Genomic DNA, 19235 nt, shown 5'->3' with positions numbered 1-19235 from the left:
GAATTAAAAATAGAATGCACTTCATTTAAAAAAACCCATTAAAATCACAATTTATCAACAATAATTATGTATGTCATGTGACATGTGTGTTTTCATGTTTTTATCGTGAACATATCAATAAACAGAATGAATAAAACTATGATAAAAAAAATGTCCTTTCAAAATTGGGCATTCTCCAAAAAAAGTGTGTAAAATAACATGGTGTATGGTCAAATTATCATACCAAAACAAAGCAAAACAATAACCAGAGCCATGCATTTACAGAAAAGTCAACCAAATAGACAAATTACAGTCTGAACTTGTCAAATTACAATACCAAAATGAACCAAAACAATAACCAGAGTCATATATTTACAAAGAAAGACAGCAAAATAGACAAAATACATTATGAACGTGTGGCATTAACAGAAAAATGCTGTTGTATTGTAATGGCCCTTCATTGAATCCAGTGACAACATTTTCAATATTATAGTACTATGATAATCTAATAACTGGTGTTGTTTACATTTCTGTAAGTGCATTTGTCATTTTTACAATCTGGTAGCAACATCATTCATACCTCCAACTGGAGGAGGCTCTGGGTCATCACTGGAAGTTTCACCTTCACCTGCTTCACTCAGGATAGCTATTACTGTTGATATTGTGGCATTGGGATCCAACAGTTTCACCAAAGGCACATTCACATCTCTTTCTTGAAAGATGAGATTCTGCAGTGTCATGGCCTGCATGGAGTCAATGCCTAAGGATAAAAGAGGCGAGTCGTCTTTCAGCTCACTTTTATCCATTCCAATGGTCTCACTAAGCAGAGAGATGACATAGTCTTTTGGTGAGACCGTCTCAGTTTGTTTAGTTTCAGAATCTGTCTCTTTGGATTTTTGGAAAGCCTCCTCTACCAGCGCGGACAACCGCATGGTCAAGGCTGCATTTTGAGAAAGGATGTTGTACCTGATGTTTCTGAAATGGAACCTGCAAACAGCCTGTTGTGGCCGATTGATCAAAAGGCATTGCTCTAGACTTTTATGAATCTCAGCCACCTCCAACACCATCATCCCCTTCGCCTCCAAAAACCGCAGGAAATGTTCCTTGTTCAAGAGGAGACCGATGTTTAGAGCCCCCCAGCTGATAGACTGTCCGGGCAGTCCCAGTTTGCGTCGGTACTGACAGAACATGTCAAGGAATGTGTTGGCTGCTGCATAGTTTGTTTGTGATGCATTTCCCAGAAAACCTGAGATGGAGGAGTAACACACAAAGTAATCCAACTGACAGTGCTGTGTTGCATTGTGCAAGTTCAGTACACCGTTTACTTTTGGTTTGAGAACTTTCTCATAAAGAGATCTGTCAAGGGTCTCAATCAGCCCATCATGCAAGACAACTGCACTGTGAAACACTCCTCTGATTGGACAGCCAGGGAATTTCTGGCTGATGGCACTGATAACCTTGTGCACATGCTCAGACACAGATACATCACACTCCATGGTGGTGATGTTGTTTCCACATTGTTTCTCTACATTATGTATCTCTTGCTGCACATCTGGTATGGGTTTACTCCTGGAGAGTATTACAACATGCTCACCGCCTCTTTGTGAGATGAACTTGACGGTTTCAAAGCCCAGACCAGAAAGACCACCTACCACTATGTAAACTGCTCTCTTCCGGAAAAGCTGTTTTTTTGTCGGCAGCAATGGAATGTCAGACAGTGTGCTGCTGACATCTTTTTGAAGAGCCACAACAGCCAGCTTCTTTGTGTTGAAGTACGATTGTGGTTTCTCTGAGTCGAGGATCTTGGTGCTTTCAGATTTATCACTCTGAAAGGTAAAGCTTTCTATACCATATTTCCTGCTTAAGTTCAAGGACTTAAGCCAGTGATAAATGCGTGGCCTTTGTGCACGCAAGGATCCCTTTTGCAAAATGAGTGGCATCTGAATCGTCTGCACATGAACACTTTCCTTTACACTTTGGGACACATCCTGAGCAAGCAAACACTGAATCTGAGTTTCACAGATCAAGACAACGTGTTGGACACCTGGAAAGCTGCAAATTTTAGCAATCAGAGATTCATCAAATGGAGGCAGGATGACAAATGCATCTATCTGACTGACATCTATAAAAGAGCCATTGCACTCTGCGCCAACAATCACATTCCAACCTGACTTGAAAGAGGTGAGTGCCAAGACTTTCATCAGAGCAGAATCAGGCACAGCGGATATGATTCCTAGATTATGTTTGGTTCTGGGCAAGGCTCGGTGCAGGATCTCCCATGCTAGCACAAAGTATGACACACAAGGTGTTTTTTGAAGGAATGGGAACCGCTTGGTGCTGTAGCAGACATCCTCTGGAACTCTGACCTTGCTGGCTGCCACCACAGGATAACAGGAAGCAACGTGGTCTCCCACTTTCAATTTTCTGACATCTTTTCCGACTGCTGTAATCATACCACTGAAATCAAGTGCCAGGAGCTTGTGGTTCTGTGAGGAGTGTTTGTTCCAATACAATGTCTGGCCAAATTTCAGATGTGAATCACTGACAGGGAAGTAATCAGATGAGTGAACACATATTTTAGTGGGCCGAATTTCAACTGATGTATCACTGATTGGCTGGGCTTCCTCCTCAAAGTGAATGGCACTCACTTGAGTCATTTTATGTGTGTCAGCTGTCTGAAAGATGCAGGGCTTAGATTTTGTTGAAGTAAAACTGCCTTCTGAACTGTCAGTGATTTCAGGTGGAGTGCGGACAATGGAAGGTTTCAGAATCAATCCATCTTTTACCACCAACTCTGGGTACTTGCTGCAAGGACACGATCTTAGGACCTCAGACAAAGCTGCAATGTCCTCAGCAGAGATGGCACTCATATCAATCAACTGAAAGGAAAGATCTGGTATTTCTGCAGCAAATGATCTTGTCATGCCAGCGAGAGCAAAACCTGGACTTATGTGGTCTACTGTGATGTCGGATGAACAGTAGGTGACTGCTCTGATGGAGTTTGGGAAGCAAATTTGCTTCAGTTCAAGGACTATTTGGCGGAAAGTCTCACAGCAGCTTGCCAAATTCTGCAGGACAACATCAGCTTCCAGTGAAGTGAGGTTTTCCTTGCCCCACAAAAACAACACTTCGTCAAAGTTTTTCTCAATATCAGTTATATTGAGATTTGTCATAAGAGAAGGAAACCCATGGCTCAAGATATCTTTTGCATGTTTGAAGGAAACATATTTGGACCTTGAGTCCAAATATTGTTGCAGGCCTTTAGCTATCCCTATACGGTCACAGAAGACCAAGGCCTTAGGAGCAGAAGCAGATGTGACACCTTCAGGGACGACACTAAAGGCATTATGATAGAAATACTCCTCAACCACATGAGAGCGACTGCCAAGGTACTTGATTATCACATGCTTAACCTCAACCAACACTCTACCTTCTTTATCTGCAAAGCAGCCACAAACCTCAAAGTGATCAACGCCCACATCAGTTGCTCTCAGATAGACAATCATCTCATCTTGCAAGGGTTCAAGGACTGTCAAACTTCCTATTTTTGCAGGAAATCCGGGTCTACCAGCAAAAATGTGCTCCACTGTAACTGGAAGAAGCTGCATCAGAAAATCCAGCACAACAGGATGAATGCAGTAGTCATGCAACTGAGACTGCAGTTCTTCTGGAACTGTGACAACTGCAAAAGCCTCCTTTAGATCCTCTCCATAGTGCACATCCTCCTTATTCTTGAAGATGTCTCCATACTGAAAGCCTCCTTGAGAGAGATACCCATAAAACTCTTGAAAGCTCACTACAGATTTGCATCTTTTGTTGATGGCGTTTAGTGAAATGCCCTGCTCCTCAACCAGCCTCTCTTTCTTTGAGACCACTGTGCCTGATGCATACACTGCAGATGGGGAGAGTACTGTGAACCTAGTTTCTTTCTCAGTTTGTTCTAGTTGCACCTTCATTTCAGGTGAATTCTGGGCTAAAACAAATGGACTGTGAAAACTGACACTGAGCTGTAGTGAGCTGAGTGGTACTTTTGGTTTGGCACTGGCCATGACTGCGGCTAACCCTAACTCAGCATAGAAGGCACCAGGGATGATGGGAATATCATTGTGCCTGTGCTCTTTCAGGTAGAAAGAAGAATCAGACTTCAGATCACAGCTGAAAACGTTACTTTCACTTCCTGTCTGACAAAGCACAGGATGATTACTTGATGTGTTTTTCTGTGCTGCTCCGATGATAACATCTCTGTCTGAGCAATCGAACTGGTATCTCGGAATTGGCAGAGGCATTGTCTCGTATCCTCTGTAGAAGGTGTTCCAATTTACATGGACACCAAGCTCAAACAGTTTTGAAACAACAGACAGAAGTGTTTCATGATCTTTCTCTGGTTGCACTGATGCAAGAACAGCTGTGTCATTACCTAGAGATTCCATGATGTTTCTCTGCAGTGCTCTTCTTGGCCCTATCTCCACAAAAACTGTATTCTTCTTTCCTTTAGTTGCTGACCTCACTGCCTGCTCAAAAGCTACGGGTTCACGAATGTTTCTAGCCCAGTATTCCCCCAAGCAGAAATCCCCCTGCTCGACTTCCTTGCCTGTCACTGTTGAGAACAACTCTGTGTCCAGATCATTTACCTGTAAGGAGCCAATTGTCTCCTTGATTTCTGTCAGAATTGGGTCCATCATGTGGCTGTGGTACGCAGCAGGGACATCCAGGACTCGAAGGAACAGATTCTGACTGTTGGCTGAGGTACTCATCTCCTTGTGGAGGCTCTCGATTGCATCTGCATCACCTGAGAGGGTGCAGGACTGTGGGCTGTTGAAAGCAGCAAGGCAAATTCTACCAGAGTAACAAGGAAGAAGTGCAGTTACCTCTGATACAGCCATGTTGCTGATCACAAGCATCTTCCCCCCAGTGACTTTGCATTGGAGGGTGCTACGTAAATAGATTACTTTAACAGCATCCTCAAGAGACAAGATGCCAGAACAGTGAGCTGCTGCAACCTCACCAACAGAGTGTCCAAGTATTGCATCGGGCTTGACACCCCAATGTCTGAGTAGGGTGGTAATGCCAACTTGGATAGCAAAGAGGAGTGGTTGGACAACATTTGGGTTGTTGAAGTCACTACCCTCAATCTCACTCTCAAGTGTGTCCAAGATGTTCAGAGAACTCAGTCTTTGGAAAAGCTGTGCAATCTCTTTGATCTTATCCCTGAATACAGGCTCGTGTTTTAGTAGCTGTTTGCACATGCCATGGTAAGTGACACCATTTCCACAAAAGACAAACACTAACCTTGAATCTGAGTAGGACGGGCTAATATTTTTCCCTACAGTGGCACTTAACTTCTCTTTAAGATCATCTACAGATGAAACCACAATGGCCTTTCTGTATTTGTGTTTTAGATGGCTCCTCCTACAAGCTGAGGTGTACAACAGGGAATCTAGATCAACTTCGTTACCTGCTTCTAGCTGTTTAATGGTGTCTTCCATCATCATTGTAAGAGATTTGGGTGAATTTGCTGACATGACAAAATATTTTGTCTGTTTCCCACCATTCTTTTGCTCAATGCGTGACTGGTTGTGCTGTTTGACAATGGCGTGTGCATTTGTACCCCCAAAGCCAAAGTTGTTCACTCCTGCAAGTCTTGCACCAGAAGCTTCCCACTTTTCTGCTTCCTTAGGAATTTTAATGTTCAGTGCTTCAGCATCTATGCTTGCAGTCTCTTCAGAGTAGGAAACTGATGGAACAATGGTCTCGTGCTTCATCATGAGGAGAACCTTAATGAGTCCGGCCACTCCAGCTGCTGATTCTGTATGTCCAATGTTGCTCTTCACGGAGCCAATCCGCAGTGTCTCTGCATCAGGACGCTTGGCTTTGGCGATGACGTTTGAGATGCTTCCTGCCTCTGTTGGGTCTCCAACTGGGGTTCCAGTCCCATGTGCCTCTATGTACTGGACATTTACAAGGTCAGACTCTGAGTAGATTCTGCGCAGGAGTTCCTCTTGTTGTGTCATGGAGGGTCTGGTGATTGGAGTGACAGAGTGACCATCTTGGTTGACTGCTGTTTTGCTGATGATGCCCCAGATATGGTCATGGTCTTGTATAGCCTGTGTAACAACAATGAGAATAAAAGGAAATTTCAAGGAAAGTTTGATTTAATGTGGTTTTATGTCAAAAAAGGTTTTCAACTTGTAAAGCACTGCTGAAGAGAAACAGGGCTAATGGGAACATGAAAGATGCAGACTAATATAACACTTGTTGGCACTAGTTGCTTATTATAGTAGGTCAGTTATTAAATAATTGATATTGGTCTAATATCTGATATGGATGTTAAAGTTGACATTCAACCATATCAGCTGACTGTTCTGGACTGGGAACTCCCTGTACACAGTAAGACTGGGAGATTTGACAGCAGGGAATACAGTACAAAGGTGGTTATCTTACTGGGTTCGGCTCCTAGCAACCCCAGTTTCACTCAAATCAGTGAATAAAATCATCAAGTTGTGGTTTTATAGAAGTTATAAGTGTGCAGTAATGTTAATCAGTGAGGCTCAGCCCCCAGCCTGCATGCTTTATGAAGCCAGTTTCTGAAACAGCCCACTGTCAAATGCCTTGTGCATAATCTGCTGTCACAGCTAGCACTTTCTATCCAGCGGGACTGTAACAGCTGTATTTTTGGGAAACAGAACAAGGTTTGAGGTGGTGAAAATCCAAACACACACAGACGAAACTGTTGCACTTTTATTATTCTGCACATCCTGACCTTTTTCAGTGGCTTCAGGAGAACAACTCCGCATCCCTCCCCTCTACCGTAGCCATCTGCTCTGTTGGAGAAAGGCTTGCTGGTCCCTTCAGGTGAGATCATCTTTGCCTTGCTCAGAGCAACAAACACTCTTGGCTCTATTATGCAGTTGACTCCTCCACAAACAGCCATGTCACAGTCTCCTGATAAAGGAAAACATGTTTAATAATCTCACCCAATACTATTTTTAACATACACTTTTGTAATTAAAACCACAAGCGTCAAGTGAGACTCTGTACAGACCTTGTTTAATGGATTGACAGGCAAGATGAAGAGCCACGAGAGATGATGAGCAGGCACAGTCTATGGACAGTGAGGGGCCAGTGAAGTTGAAGATATAGGAAACTCTGTTTGCTGCAATGCTCATGGCAAGCCCTGTGCCCGTCCAGTGGTTGATCACACTCGGGTGAACGTGTGCAGCATTAGTCTCGTAATCTCTGTTCATTAGGCCTGTGATAAAGGCAGTAAAACTGTTAGGAAAACTATACCCACCCTTGTTGTTATTACATGCAGATTATTCAGAGAGTTAAATAATTAAGCAAACAGTCATAAAAATCAGATGGATTTTAAATTGTAGGAATTTGATCCAGCAGATGGTAGTTGTATTTTAGTTGATACGGTGCCATTCCTAATGTTGTAAAAACTACAAAGAGCCAGTCACTGGTAATACAGTTTTACAAACTTACCAAAAAACACTCCTGTCCTGGTCCCACTGGCCTTCTCCATAGGAATCCCAGCATTCTCTAAAGCCCTGTAGACACACTGAAGGAGCTGTTTTTGTTGAGGGTCCATTTGTTCCACTTCACTGTCACTGATGCCGAAAAACCTGTGGTCAAATTCATTGAACCTGAAAACATTCAAAACAATTAGATCAAAATTACTAACTCAGAAATAGGTCATAATAAATACTTTGATTTACTGTAGTGAAATTACTTCACCTGGTGGTGACCTAAAATCACTTTTAACGTGACTTGTGTTGTTTTTCTATATTGAACCATATTTATCATTGACTTTTAAATTTCGGAGTATGTCCCAGAAATGTTCCAGTGTCTCAATAACCCAGTTTAAAGAGGACAATTCAAAGGGAAGGGCTGCAAAGAAACTGACACAAGGACCCGTTTTCACTTACGCATTACAAAAAGAATATACTTAGGGGCTCAAGTAAAAACATGGAATAATAAACCAACAAGTCTACAAGACTATCTGTATACAAAATGCATAAGTAGGCCTACTAAACAGGTTATATAATGAGGTTTAAAGACCATACCCATCAATGAGAGCAGCCTTGGCCGTCCGGGATTTACCCGGTTTGTTGTCGTCAGGGTCATACCAGCTGGCTAAGTCAAATCTCTCTTTGGGAATCGGCACAGCACAATTTCTCCCATCCACCAAAACCTTCCAGAAATTGTCAAGCCCTTCTCCTGTTTGAATTAGAAGAAACTTCAGAGGATGGACAGACGTGCCCACTAATTGCATTAAGCATTTTATAATTGCACAGTTCCACTGATTTGCAAACGCAATTGTTATGGTGAAAAGGGTAGAAGTTGTTTTATGAAATTAAATAGATCACTTGGCCACAGTAACTTAATTTGAGTGATACAAACATACTTTTTAGAATTACCAGGGATGCATTTTACCCTGACGATTGTTAAGAGGTTGTATATCTGCAGTGACCACGTTTTAATTGGTTAATTTTTCAGAGTTTATCTAAAACTGTTGAGATTCTGTCATGCAGTTTGTCTTTTTTGTAGTTTTTGTTTGTCATTAAAATATGAAGAAACACACAAAAAAACAAAACAAAAAAACAAGACAAAACTAAGTTGCCAAATTCAAATAACTTACCCCCTGGAAAATTGCATCCAATGCCCACCACTGCTATACTGTCTTCAGCTTCTTCCATCCTGACTGAACATCACTGAGAAAAAAAAAAAAATCAAAAATCTTTACTGCATCATCATCATGTCAGCATGTCTCTTTCTTCCAGACATCCAATCGAGAATTGAGTGTGTTTACCATTCTTTAAAACTGTGTAATTAGTCCAGTTTTTTCATGCACCAGTGCATCTTTACATCCATACCGTTTGCCTTTACCCTCACTGATGGTATCACTGCTGGACTTGCGGTTGATTCTTATAGGCAGCTTCTTTTCTTTATTAAACATTAATGATTGATTGTATACGTGGCCATGGAGATGAAGGACCTCAGTGCACACATTTATGGCGCCTTGCAAATGATTAGACCAACTTTAATGAGTAAATCAATAATGTGTCCAACAGTAGGGTGACTCTGGGTCATTTCAGTGAAGCTTATCACACTTATACCCTGACTAACAGCCAACCAATTGATCAAGGAAATCAAATTTAAAATATTCTTGGGGTAACGTTTTAAATAAAATAAAAAAGTTGCTATAAATAAACGGGTAAGTATTCAAGTCAAGTATTTGAGTCAACAGTTTCATGATCCCTCCAGTGCATTACATAAAGCATACATCACATGTTAAGGTAGAGTGTGGCCTTCATTTACTTTCCATCAGCTTTATGTTGAGGTCAGATGTATTGAGGTCAAAGTAGATGTTGAAAGATGCACTCAAACAAACTCGTGATAAAACAGTGGAAAAAACTCATCAGAGTCTACAACAGACTGTCTGCTTTTTTCACATACAATGAACTGAGGGCCATAAATCACAATGTATGGAAAGATACCTTTGGACACATGGTGCAACTAATAATAATTAATCCAAATATCATAGGAACAAAGACTGCTTATAGAGTGGTTTTTCCATGAACTCATCATAGGTGAGAATTTGCTCTTATTTCTACTAAAGCATTTGAGCTTTCTTTAAATATTCAAGGATAGTAATTTCACTAGAAAACAAACAAAACAGCCCACATTCTGTGACAAAGGTAAGTTTTTGGTTTGATAATTTGGTCAACAAATAGAGTTTGCTAGAAGGCCTTATAAAGCAGAATAAGAAAACACCTGGCTATCTGTGTTTTATTGCTTTTATCAGTCCACTGAGAGATCATACAGTGGCATTAAAATTATTGACTGTAGTCGACTTTATCACGCTCTATCAAAAAGATCTCAGAGGTACGATGAGGGTGAAAGTGTTGTGATAAAAGAAATCACCTGGATCAGAAGAGTATTTAAGCCACACTAAAGGGATAGTTCACCCAAAAATGAAAATTCAGTCATTATCTACTCACCCTCGTGCCGACTGAAGATCAAGTTTAGTTTTTCGGTCCACAAAACACTGCTGGAGTTTCACAGGAAAACAGTGCTGCAGAATCTCCCAAACAATTGAAATGAATGGTCGCCAATTTTTTTGAACTATTCCTTTAAGGGAAAAAAGTCAGAAGAAAGATTTTCTTTATTTTTCATTATGGCAAACAAGTCAAAATGTTGAGAAAACATCCTCCTCTCGTTTTGTTCCTTATGCCAGGCCCTAACACTCTTCTGTAGAAAGAGAACCTCTACACTGTTTCTCAAATGGGTTCCTAAGGCACTGATATACCAACTCATAAACTGGAACTAACAGTTACAGCACATATAGCTGATAAACACTAGAAAATTTTATGTTACATTCCAAAGGCAGGACAAACTTTTTTGCAGGGTCTGTGCCAAAAACAATGAAATAACAAATAAACAGCTGCCCTCTTTGGTTTGGCTCTGTGCTCATAATCCTGTCCGTGCCAAAAAACAAAAACCTCCATTGCAATAGTTTTAATAAGACTGGCAAGTTGCTTCAACATTAATTTTAAGGCACAGAAAGAATCCTCATAAAGATAATCCATCAATAAAGCATTAAGTTCTACATTAGAAGGACCTTTACTCTCCGAAACAGATCTATGATACAGCTCTCTTCACTCCTTGGATGGTTCACAGCAACAACTGGGCTAATGACAGCAGATAAAAAATCAAAGTATGTTGAGAAGAGATACAGTAATGTAATACAATGGTATTATAATACGTATCTAATCTTTGTACCCTGTTTATCTTAATCCTACCAACTGGAGTGCCTGCAGAACCTAAAGGTATATGTTTTGTCATATGTCACACACTTTATTCTGCTGTTCCAGTTTTTAACTTGGGTTCCACTTTAATATAACACACTATTGGGGGTTAGGGGTACTCTGTCAGTCATTTTGAAGGGGATGGACACAGGTGCAGCCGACACAGATTTACTCATGAGCTTTACAAAATATGCAAACTAACTATAACTGCAATAATAATAATCAGTTTTTTTTTATGATTAATTACATAACTAATGTTATATGAAATAAAGTTAGTTAACATTGTGGTATGATAGGTGTTTCTTACAGTAGTGTACCGTCAGTAGTCCTGTATGTTCAATATATTGGTAGGATGAGGGTTAATTTACATATCAAGCACATGCAAGAAGGGACAAAAACAAAAGTATGGAGACTGGGTTTAATGTCAGAAAATACTGGTACAGAAAATAATGATTCCAGAACTGTTAAGCTTATAGAGTATAAAGATGATAAAAAAATGATATAAAAGTATTTTTAAGATAGTTATTTTTGTAATTCAGAATGGTAAACCTTTTACAAATACAGTATTTTCTTGATTACAAATAGTGCTATGTTTGGCAAATATGTAAGTTAGTATGTAAAACAAATGCATATAAAATACAGTACGGAAAACTGTTGTTCATTTTGCACATTATTACTTGGTAAGTAGTATATGATACAGTATATTGCACCAGACAGTAAATAAGCCCGACAGACTGTGCAGTGAAGGATTTTTATTTTAAACGCCTCATTCCCACGTTATCGACAGCTGCTGACAGCTCAGCTCCCACAACTTCTGCGCCAGTTCGTCGTTTTTCCCGTCCGCTGAGCAGTTGGCGGGAGCGCAGTCGCTGCAAGCAAAAGACGAAGAATATGAGAAAGCTTAGATAAATCATCTCTTTCATATGTTCAGTCTGGTCCTGCATGATTTAACGTACAATGACCACAAGAAACATCAGCTGATCTTGGGTGAAATCTATTCAGGAAATAATTATCCTGTCTTCTTTTAAATAAATTCTAATCTATAGGCTTATTACTGTATCTTGTTTAAAGACTTTTATTTGCAAGTTAAAACCCCGAAAACCTCTTTTGAATTGGGGTTTGTACATTTGTGGCTAGATAGCTAATAAAACCGCACAGCAATTAGTTATTTAAGTGCCTGTGACAGACATCTTTAACTAGGCAGTCCATGTTTATGTGAGACTGATCTACGTTTAGTGTACCTGTAGTATCCACCAGTCTCCTTCTCCAGTGATGGTTCCACAGCGCAGTAAATGCTTGTCTGAGCTCCCTGAACAGAGTTCTTGGTGAATGGACTGGCCAGCTTCATGAAAAACTGTTGTGGGCCGTTCAGATGACGCCACAGATCGGTCTGGACCACCCCGGGGTGGAGGGAATACGTCGTCACACCTGTGCCTGAAAGACGAGTCAACGCCTGATTACTGCAAGATGTCACTGAAACAGTGGACGAATCTTAGATAAAAGTACTTTCCCACTGAATTTGACTCGGGACGCAAGATGCTCTTCAAATGCCCACCTTCTAGTCTCTTAGCCAGTGAGCGGCTGAAGAGGACATTGGCCAGCTTGCTCTGAGAGTAGGCCTTGCTCTTGTCGTAACCCTTCTCGCTGTTGATGTCGTCCAGGTTGATGGAGCTCCAGTTGTGAGCCAGAGAAGACACGTTGACAATCCTCGCTGGTGCCGACTTCTTAATCAGGTCAATCAACAAATACGTCAGCAGGAAGTGACCTGGAGAGCGAGGAAATTACTTAAATATGAGATAAATTAATTTTGTTTTACATTTCCAAGATTGATAACCTGCACAAAATGGCTGCTCAATATCCCAGATCTTTTATATCCCAAATCTACAATATATCAAATAGATGCTCCAGCAACGTCTAACAAAAGGATTTTACCACAAGAGTTTTTTTCATACAGAATTTCATGTCAGATCAGGTTAAATTATCATGAACCTCTCTTAGAAATTTTGATCTACGAGTGGTTGTAAAAGAGAAGCTACAACTACTTTCACTGAGGTACTATGTTACAGAAAACAGCTTAAAAACAAAGTACATTTGAATACTGCAACTTAAACCATCAAAATTCAGTTAAAATCTGGGAAGAACTGCAACTGAAAGGTGGCAGGCAACAAATCAGTGGCGATTTTGGGGTGTAAAACACGCTGAAAACCTGCAGTAGATTAAGACATAAAAGTGTGGGAAACTAACTCTTAAAACATCTATCGGCCACTGACAGGTACGTGTTTAAATTCACCAGCTTCTTATTATTATTTTGTGTCTGAAATCTACCATTCACTGCAATATTTTACCGGCATTTGGCTGGTGCCAATTTCCCGCCCTGGCATAAACACAGGGCTGCTTTCACTGAGAAACAACAACAGGAGAGCTACACAATGGAAAAAGTGTCACCATGATCGAGCCAATTTTAACAAGTTTTATTGCGAGAGAACAATTAGATCTTTATCTATTCTGATCAGAATCTCTCAGCCATTATTCCTCCTTCCTTATAATTTCAACTTATTCCTACGTATAAGGTATTGAAAAAACTTGAATGCCAGTGAGAAAGATGTACAGGTGTCCAAGTTGTCTTAATATTGATCAAAAATAAATTTAAAACAAACAAACAAACATGGATTTTTAGTGACCAAATTTATAGGCATGAAGTTATTCAGGGTGTCATTAAAAATGTGCTACCTTGTAACCTTGGCAGGTGTAATGTTCTGATGGCAGAGTGATAAACTGTTCTCTTTATCTGACATATTCGCCCTATCAGCAAGCTCTAATGCACCAATAAATATTTAACAGCAAAAGGATATTGCTGCTATGTTTAATAGAGGGCTATATACAGGTGAGTGTCCAAGGATTAGACGTAAAACCCCCGTTGAAGTGATAAAATGTCTATGTATGTATAAGTTCTGATATAATTTAAGCAAGGTCGTCTTAATGCCAATTAAAATGTGTTAAAAATGTAAAAGCAAAGTGCTGTTGGATTGTAGATAAAATATATTCGATCTTGTTACAACACAAGTTCCCAACTTCAGGGGGAAAAAAACACCTGCACGTCTGCCTCCCAGTGGACACATGCAGGTGTGGGAACTGTTTTGAATGCCCCGATCTTGCACCTCCCACCTGGATTCATAAAAGCAAACCTCGGAGCAACAGTAATTTACAGATGGGCACTGGTTGGCAGTCCAACGTGGCAGTTAATCTAAATAACCAGAGCTCATCTGATGTAATTGCTTCTTCTTACAAGAATTGCCAAATATCTGCAGGGATTCATTTAAAATATATTGTATATGAACAGGACAAAGTATTATTAGTAATTTAGGTGTCAAAAATGAGAAAAAGGTGTCAAAAAAGGGCACCACTTCAGTTGGACACTAAATCTTCAACTCCTTATCCAGGTAAGAGACTTCATGTGTATAATATTACCTAATTTACTGCGGTTTTAACAAGGTTTGCAGAGTTTAAAACTTCAATCTGTTTATTTATTTAGTTTTTTTCCTTAATCTTTTGAGGGTCTACAGGACAGGGGGTCTTACACACTGTGCACGCTGTGATTTGTGATTACTGGGCTATATGAATAAAATGTGACTCGACTTTGACTATTTACCAAAGTGATTGACACCGATCTGCATCTCAAAGCCGTCTGCCGTTTTCCCGTAAGGACAAACCATCACACCAGCGTTGTTGATGAGGATGTTGAGTTGGGGTTCTCCTGCAGAAAAGAACATTCAGTAACTAAGGTGTTGTTGGCTTTAAAGTCCTTTTATGGGTTCAGTTTTCTGAAGAACAAATTAAATGAACCTTTGTTGATGGCTTCTGCGAACTCTCTGATTGACTTGCTGTCAGCCAAGTCCAGTTTCATGCAGACGACATTTTCGTTGCCTGAGCCTTCAATGATGTCTTTCACAGCGGCCTGTGCTTTCTCCATGTCCCGGCATGCCATGATGACCTTCGCCCCTAAAGCAGAGAAATAAACAGCTGAGAAAAACTGCACAACATCACAAGCAATGTTTGTACACACATGCTGGTTTGGTGTATTCACTCAAAGACATGCATGTAATATGGACGAAGAGCGCCCTCTTGTGACAAAATGTGCAGATGATTTCATGAAGGAGATATTAGAGATATTATAGGAAACAAGGGCAATATTTAGATTCGAGATGTAAATGACTATCAGTAATCAATCAATTGCCATTAAGAAGATTAAACTGTATTAATCAAGAATTAGTAATTGTGCCCCATTTGACATTGTTTTTTTCTGATGGAGGTATTTGTTGACTAAAGTCAGGCAAACTAATGAGAAAAAAAGAGAAAAAAAAGCCAAATATGGCAAAAAACAAAACATATGTTTGTAAATGAAGCACTGAGGTCCAATAGTGATGCCCCGGACTACAAATCATAATCTTGAGACAAAAGAAGGAAACATCACATCATCATCATTTTAATACTTTTTCAGTGAAAATGAAACCATTAATATCTGTCATAATAATCCCAATATGATTTTTTTTTGCCTATTGTTCAGCCCCTGTCTCCAGCACACATGACAGCGCAAAGGGAAAGATGTCTTCTGAGACGGTAACTATAACACTTATCATCAGAGGTAGGTAGTGACAAGTTACATTTACATCTAGCCACAGGTAAGAGCTGCAACGATTAATGCTTAATTGCTTCTGAAATGATTATTAAAGTAAGTGCAAACTATTTTGATAATTGATTACCTTTTTTTAAAGTAAAAATTCCTCTGATTTCAGCTTGTTAAATCAGTTAGTTAGTTAGTCCTTTATGACAGTAAAGTAATTATCTTTGGGTTGTTGGCAAAATAAGACATTTGAGGGAAACACTGATCGCATTTTTGCACTATTTTGTCACATTTTATACACCAAACAACAAGCTGATTAATCATAGAAATAATCAACAGATTAAGTGACAATGAAAATAATCATTAGTTGCAGCCCTACCAGACGGTTTTCTTCAGGTCAAAGTTAAGAAGTGAACACACCTGTATTTATTAGGCAATTAATAATGAAATGTCACAGCATTATCACCAAACAAGCCTAAATGAGTCATCTGATATGAGATATTCAAAACATAAGGGACTGATTTGGCCACTTCTATTGGGCGTATTTTGCACATGCAAACAATTTGCTGGTTTTGTTTTCGAAATCATAATATAATATAAGAGACAAAATAAATTTAGTTACAGGACCAGCGTGTGGGATTTGGTAGCATCTGGTGGTGAGCTTGCAGATTGCAATTAATTGGCCTCAACCTCCTCTTCCAAGCATGTGCGAGAAACTACGATGGATGAAAAACTCACAGAACACAAAAGGCCCTTTCTAAAGTCTATGTTTTGTTTATCTGTTGTGGGTTACTGCAGAAACATGGTGGCCTCTGTGGAAGAGGATCTGCTCCCTCTGTAGATATAAATGTCTTATTCTCAAAACAATTTTTATTTTCAGGTGACTGTACACTAATAAAAACATAGCCTAGATATAAATATTATATTCCATTTCTGTCAAATTTCTGCATGTGAGACAGCTAGAATTGCATAAAGGGCTGAATGTGTATTAAACTATTTTTATATTCCTCCATGTGATCCACTGATAATAAATTAATAAATTGTACATATAAATTGCTGTGGTATCAGTAGCTTTTTGTGGTGACTAAGATGGTTTATTATCTCCATATCAAAAAACGTGAAAAGAGATTCAGCCCGATTTGTGAGAGGTAGCAAAAATAATGAATCATGCAAGTCACAATGACAAAGCAAAAAAAAAAAAAGAAGAAAAAAAAAGAAAAGAAAAAAGTGGTTTTGTTATGTGAGGATAAGTTTATCTATATGTATTTATTTTTACAGTAAATTTCAGTCATACCAACCTCTCTTTGCCAGGTCCAGGGCTGTCTCTTTGCCAATACCAGTGTTTGCCCCAGTGATGACCACAGTTTTACCATCAAGTCTTGCAGGCGAGGACCAGGCAGGCCGGAAGAAATTTCTGGGATATTATGAAATAACTGCTTTATTGACGCAACCAAAAAAAATGGGTGTAACATGAACAATGGAAAAACAAACACACTCGGAACAAAAATGTATTCTGGTTTGCTCCCAAAGAAGGCATAGAAAACCTTTTACTATTATGTAACGTTAGCAATTAACTTGTTGATACAGATATCTATAATTAAGCTAGTTTACCCCTTGAGCATAACTAAACGTACATAAAATATTTAAAATATTTTCATGAATGTAAGGAATAATTACCTTATAGCCTCCATCTCTCTTTACTACAGCAGCAGCAGTTGGTCGGTTGAACTCAGACCTCAGAACAAATCTTTAATCTCACATTCAACAGCACCAAACTTCATAAAAAAAACGTCAGTAGGTTAAAAGCTGGCGATGCGGAAGTGTCACTGAGTAGTAATCTTTGATAGGCTGGCATTTCAGCCAATCGGCTGCGACTCAATCCCTCTCATGCGACGCTGATTGGTTAAACTGTGTGTGTGGGTCCGTCCCTTGTGTTGTGGGTGTTGGATTATTTATACGGGCAGCGCGGACGGGTGGGAAGCTGGACGAGGTATACAGTAACTATGGAACCTACAACATTTAATTACGTATTTATGCATGTAGATATAAACTGTGACATATTATTAATGTGGTAGTAGTAGTAATGTACACATATTAAGTTTTTACTTTTATTTTTTTCTGTCTTTATTGCAGTTTTAACTCTGATGATGTGAAGTAAGACAGCAGCAAGCTAAATTATTTCAATTAAAAATTAATACATAAAATAAATAAGTAATTGTTTACTGTAGCATATGTTTTATTTAATTTGGCAGGACATTTTGTTTTACTTTTACATTTTAATAATAAAAATCGAAATAACTGTTGTCTCTGTCATTGGTATGACAGCAATGAACAGTTATTATAAGTAAACATGACTTGGCAGGGCATTTTGTTTTATTGATGAATGAAAAGAAATTGATCCACACTGATTTTATCAGGAAGGAGGGTCAGATATTTCAGTTTCATATAATGGGATAAATGAGGCTGTTAATGACAGTGAAGACTGATCTTTGCCTGAAGGCTTTACAAAGTTCATTAGGATCAGAGCTTGAGCTCTGCAGGGGAAGAAAGAATGAGAATGATTCTGAATCCATACATTTGTATTTCATTCTAAAAGAGCTGAAATATGCTATTAATTATGTGCCTGGTAAAAAGTTTACGTTTGTGAATCATTCCAGCATTTCCATGATGGAAGACATTCCAAATACATAAAACATTTTCCAACTAAAACGCAGTTATATATCATACTGTAGTTCTGATTTATCCTTATACCAAGTCAAGTAAGTCAATAAGTAAGTTCATTTAAAAATATTAGAATTTCAAAGAAAAATTACTTATGGGCCCTTTAAAGTTTATTAATTTTAGCTGATAAATAAGATTATTTTTAATGTTTGTTAAAAATACAGCATACAGTATTATGTATCAGCATACAGTATTATGTACAGTATTACGTATCACTGCATACTGTCTCTTTTAAAACACCCAGTGTATTGCAGTGGATCCCAGACTGGGGGGCAGGCCTTCCTGGGGCGTGTAGTAAATACAGAGTGAAACAAAATTGAGTGAATTTGATTTATGTCAGGAAATAAACAACCAAGACTGTCCTGACGCAATAATGGTGACCTTTATTTCACTAAAACTCAGCTTGAATCCTTTTTTATCAGTTGCTTCCTGTTAATGACTGATCATAGTAGTGGTGTCTGGAGGCTTCTGAAGCGGGGCATGTCAGAAAAATTCCTCAGTACTTCAAGCTCTCTCCAGCAGATGGCAGTCAATGACCATCTACCACCATGAATCAGCTGTGGGAGCCTGTGATACTTTGACACCAGCAGCCCTGTGTTTCTGTGTTGTGTCTGTAGAAAGATTAACCGGTTGGTATTTGGGTTGATCTTGTCCTTGGCTGAGACCTCACTCTGCTGGCAAATGATTTGCAGGAAACAAGACAAGACCTAATAACCCAGCCAAACACCATGAATGGTTCATTCATATGTTAGAGACAATATTACAGCATACAGTAGGATTACACTGTGGGGACAAGTATCATTAGAACAGGAAACACTGTGCCGGTCATCAGCTGATTGTGCGTAAGCAAACATTTCCTTCCCTTCTCTCAGTCAGCAGTGGAGTGTAAGTGTGTTACGTGTGTGTGTGTGCGCGCGCATGTATGTGCAAGAACAAAGGCAGACGAGAGAGGTGTGTGCAGGACATAATTGGATCCACGCTGATTAGAAAAAACCCAAGAGTCTAAATCAAGTTTGTGTGCACTTATCCTGATTGTATCCCCCCCGACCCTCCACCTCCCCTCTTTGACTTCCTTTTCCAAGTTTATTTAAGCAACAAGTCGG

General features: G+C 39.4%; 2 protein-coding genes across 2 annotated transcripts; both read right to left on the bottom strand.

Annotated features, from left to right (window-relative positions):
• Positions 1–195: 195 nt before the first annotated feature.
• On the bottom strand, positions 196–8879 carry LOC146307741 (uncharacterized). Its single transcript, XM_084747795.1, has 7 exons — positions 8792–8879; positions 8621–8693; positions 8046–8199; positions 7465–7625; positions 7022–7228; positions 6740–6921; positions 196–6083 (listed from the first exon to the last, which is right to left on the bottom strand). Exons 2-7 carry the CDS (start codon positions 8676–8678, stop codon positions 531–533), a joined length of 6315 nt encoding a protein of 2104 aa, XP_084603921.1. The 5' UTR covers positions 8679–8693; positions 8792–8879; the 3' UTR covers positions 196–530.
• Positions 8880–11525: 2646 nt separating this feature from the next.
• On the bottom strand, positions 11526–17458 carry rdh12l (retinol dehydrogenase 12, like). The gene is made up of 7 exons (XM_084746956.1): positions 17089–17458; positions 16710–16825; positions 14634–14789; positions 14440–14544; positions 12346–12555; positions 12032–12224; positions 11526–11659 (listed from the first exon to the last, which is right to left on the bottom strand). The coding sequence occupies exons 1-7, from the start codon at positions 17100–17102 to the stop codon at positions 11557–11559; spliced, it is 897 nt and encodes a 298-aa protein (XP_084603082.1). The 5' UTR covers positions 17103–17458; the 3' UTR covers positions 11526–11556.
• Positions 17459–19235: the final 1777 nt, after the last annotated feature.

Source organism: Lutjanus erythropterus, chromosome 21 (genome assembly GCF_056507025.1).
Source record: "Lutjanus erythropterus isolate fLutEry1 chromosome 21, fLutEry1.hap2, whole genome shotgun sequence".
NCBI classification, from domain to species: domain Eukaryota; kingdom Metazoa; phylum Chordata; class Actinopteri; order Lutjaniformes; family Lutjanidae; genus Lutjanus; species Lutjanus erythropterus.
Note: the sequence above shows the minus strand (reverse complement) of the source record. Positions and strands in the feature narration are given on the sequence as shown.

Bases quoted from the DNA above. Each gene is read 5' to 3' on its own strand.
- LOC146307741 (XM_084747795.1), bottom strand. From the start codon at position 8,678: ATGGAAGAAGCTGAAGACAGTATAGCAGTGGTGGGCATTGGATGCAAT. The intron at 7,229-7,464 runs GTAAGTTTGTAA...CCTTTATCACAG, and splicing joins CAGGACAGGAGTGTTTTTTG to GCCTAATGAACAGAGATTAC. The intron at 6,084-6,739 runs GTCAGGATGTGC...GTTGTTACACAG, and splicing joins TCCTGAAGCCACTGAAAAAG to GCTATACAAGACCATGACCA.
- rdh12l (XM_084746956.1), bottom strand. The intron at 14,545-14,633 runs GTTCATTTAATT...TCTTTTCTGCAG, and splicing joins CGCAGAAGCCATCAACAAAG to GAGAACCCCAACTCAACATC. The intron at 12,225-12,345 runs GTGGGCATTTGA...CTCGTCTTTCAG, and splicing joins ACTGGCTAAGAGACTAGAAG to GCACAGGTGTGACGACGTAT.